The 1,830-nt window shown below is 36.0% G+C and overlaps 1 protein-coding gene across 1 annotated transcript; it reads left to right on the plus strand.

Annotated features, from left to right (window-relative positions):
* Nucleotides 1-314: 314 nt before the first annotated feature.
* On the plus strand, nucleotides 315-1,167 carry LOC131946680 (NK-tumor recognition protein-like). The gene is made up of 2 exons (XM_059307589.1): nucleotides 315-322; nucleotides 408-1,167. The coding sequence occupies exons 1-2, from the start codon at nucleotides 315-317 to the stop codon at nucleotides 1,165-1,167; spliced, it is 768 nt and encodes a 255-aa protein (XP_059163572.1).
* Nucleotides 1,168-1,830: the final 663 nt, after the last annotated feature.

The raw sequence follows: 1,830 nt of genomic DNA on the forward strand, positions 1-1,830 counted from the left end.
ATTTTTTTAAAATCTGGGTTCGATCGAACCCCGGGCATTCGGCGAGTCAGTCTTATGTGTTGGGCGGCGGTCAAGACACACCCCGACTTTTTTTAAATTTCCGTTCAGACCAGAGTTTCTTCCAGGCATCGCTTCGGGAAGGGGGGGGGGGGGGGGGGGGAGCAGAACCCCCCCCCCGAAGAAAGTCTACCGCCCCACCGAAAGAAATGGAATTTATATAGAAAATATATACTTTTAACAGTGTTCGCCCCCCCCCCCCCCTCCCCGAATATTACAGTCCGCCCCATAGGTAGCTGTTGGGATTAACCTCCAAAATGGTTAAGTACCAATGATCTAAAAGTTAGATGTTACATTAACAGTAATTCTAAAAGTTATATAGAGTCTAAAAGTTTCACTGAATCTAAAAGTTCCACTGAATCTAAAAGTTTTACTGAATCTAAATGTTTCACTGAATCTAAAGGTTTCACTGAATCTAAAAGTTACACTGAATCTAAAAGTTACACTGAATCTAAAAGCTCCACTGAATCTAAAAGTTATACTGAATCTAAAAGTTATATTGAATCTAAAAGTTCCACTGAATCTAAAAGTTCCACTGAATCTAAAAGTTACATTGAATCTAACAGTTACACTGAATCTAAAAGTTACATTGAATCTAAAAGTTACACTGAATCTAAAAGTTACATTGAATCTAACAGTTACACTGAATCTAAAAGTTACATTGAATCTAAAAGTTACACTGAATCTAAAAGTTACATTGAATCTAACAGTTACACTGAATCTAAAAGTTACATTGAATCTAAAAGTTACACTGAATCTAAAAGTTACATTGAATCTAAAAGTTACACTGAATCTAAAAGTTCCACTGAATCTAAAAGTTCCACTGAATCTAAAAGTTACATTGAATCTAAAAGTTACACTGAATCTAAAAGTTCCACTGAATCTAAAAGTTACACTGAATCTAAAAGTTCCACTGAATCTAAAAGTTACACTGAATCTAAAAGTTACACTGAATCTAAAAGTTACACTGAATCTAAAAGTTCCACTGAATCTAAAAGTTACACTGAATCTAAAAGTTACACTGAATCTAAAAGTTACACTGAATCTAAAAGTTACACTGAATCTAAAAGTTACACTGAATCTAAAAGTTACACGGAATCTAGAAGTTAAATTGCACCTAGAAGTTACTCAGAAACTACAAGTTACACGGAATCTAAAACCAAAGAAATGAGTGAAAAAAATGTGGTGACTGAAGAAACCAAACACTGCACCAAAAAGAGCCGGAAATTTCCGGCCGGCCTGTTCCACATCCTGTCCAAATACGCTGACACCTGTTCACTGAACGGCGTCGTGTTCATCAAATCCTCCAAGAGTTTGGGCGTCAAGTTGACGTGGGCGTGTCTTCTGCTGGTGGCGTTGTGTCTCATGTCATATCACCTCTACAGGTAAGTTTTTCTTTTTGAAAATGTTTACTGTAAAGAACACACCCTTTAGAGCTTAGCTTAAACATTTTTGAAAGTAAGAAAAAAAAAAAAAGAAAAATATAAAATACTGGCAATGTTCAATTTTCACAGTAAAAAATTCTAATTCGCAATGTCTTCCAGTGTTTTCCACCAAATGTACTTGTATGCATTGAAAAGCGAACGTATAACAGTCATTTAAACTGAATCACCTGCTAGAAGGACATGAAGCAAAATAATGTAAGAAAGACGAAAACTGCTTGAACTAAGGATCCCCGTTAGTAAAATACCGCAAAAACACTGTTCACGCTGTGGTCAGAGATCACCTACTTTCAAAGCCACTATGTTCAAAGCACTTATGATAAAAGCACAT

The sequence above is a fragment of the Physella acuta genome, unplaced genomic scaffold (assembly GCF_028476545.2).
Source record: "Physella acuta isolate Inbredline_101_S28 unplaced genomic scaffold, ASM2847654v3 ptg000567l, whole genome shotgun sequence".
In the NCBI taxonomy this organism is placed as follows: domain Eukaryota; kingdom Metazoa; phylum Mollusca; class Gastropoda; family Physidae; genus Physella; species Physella acuta.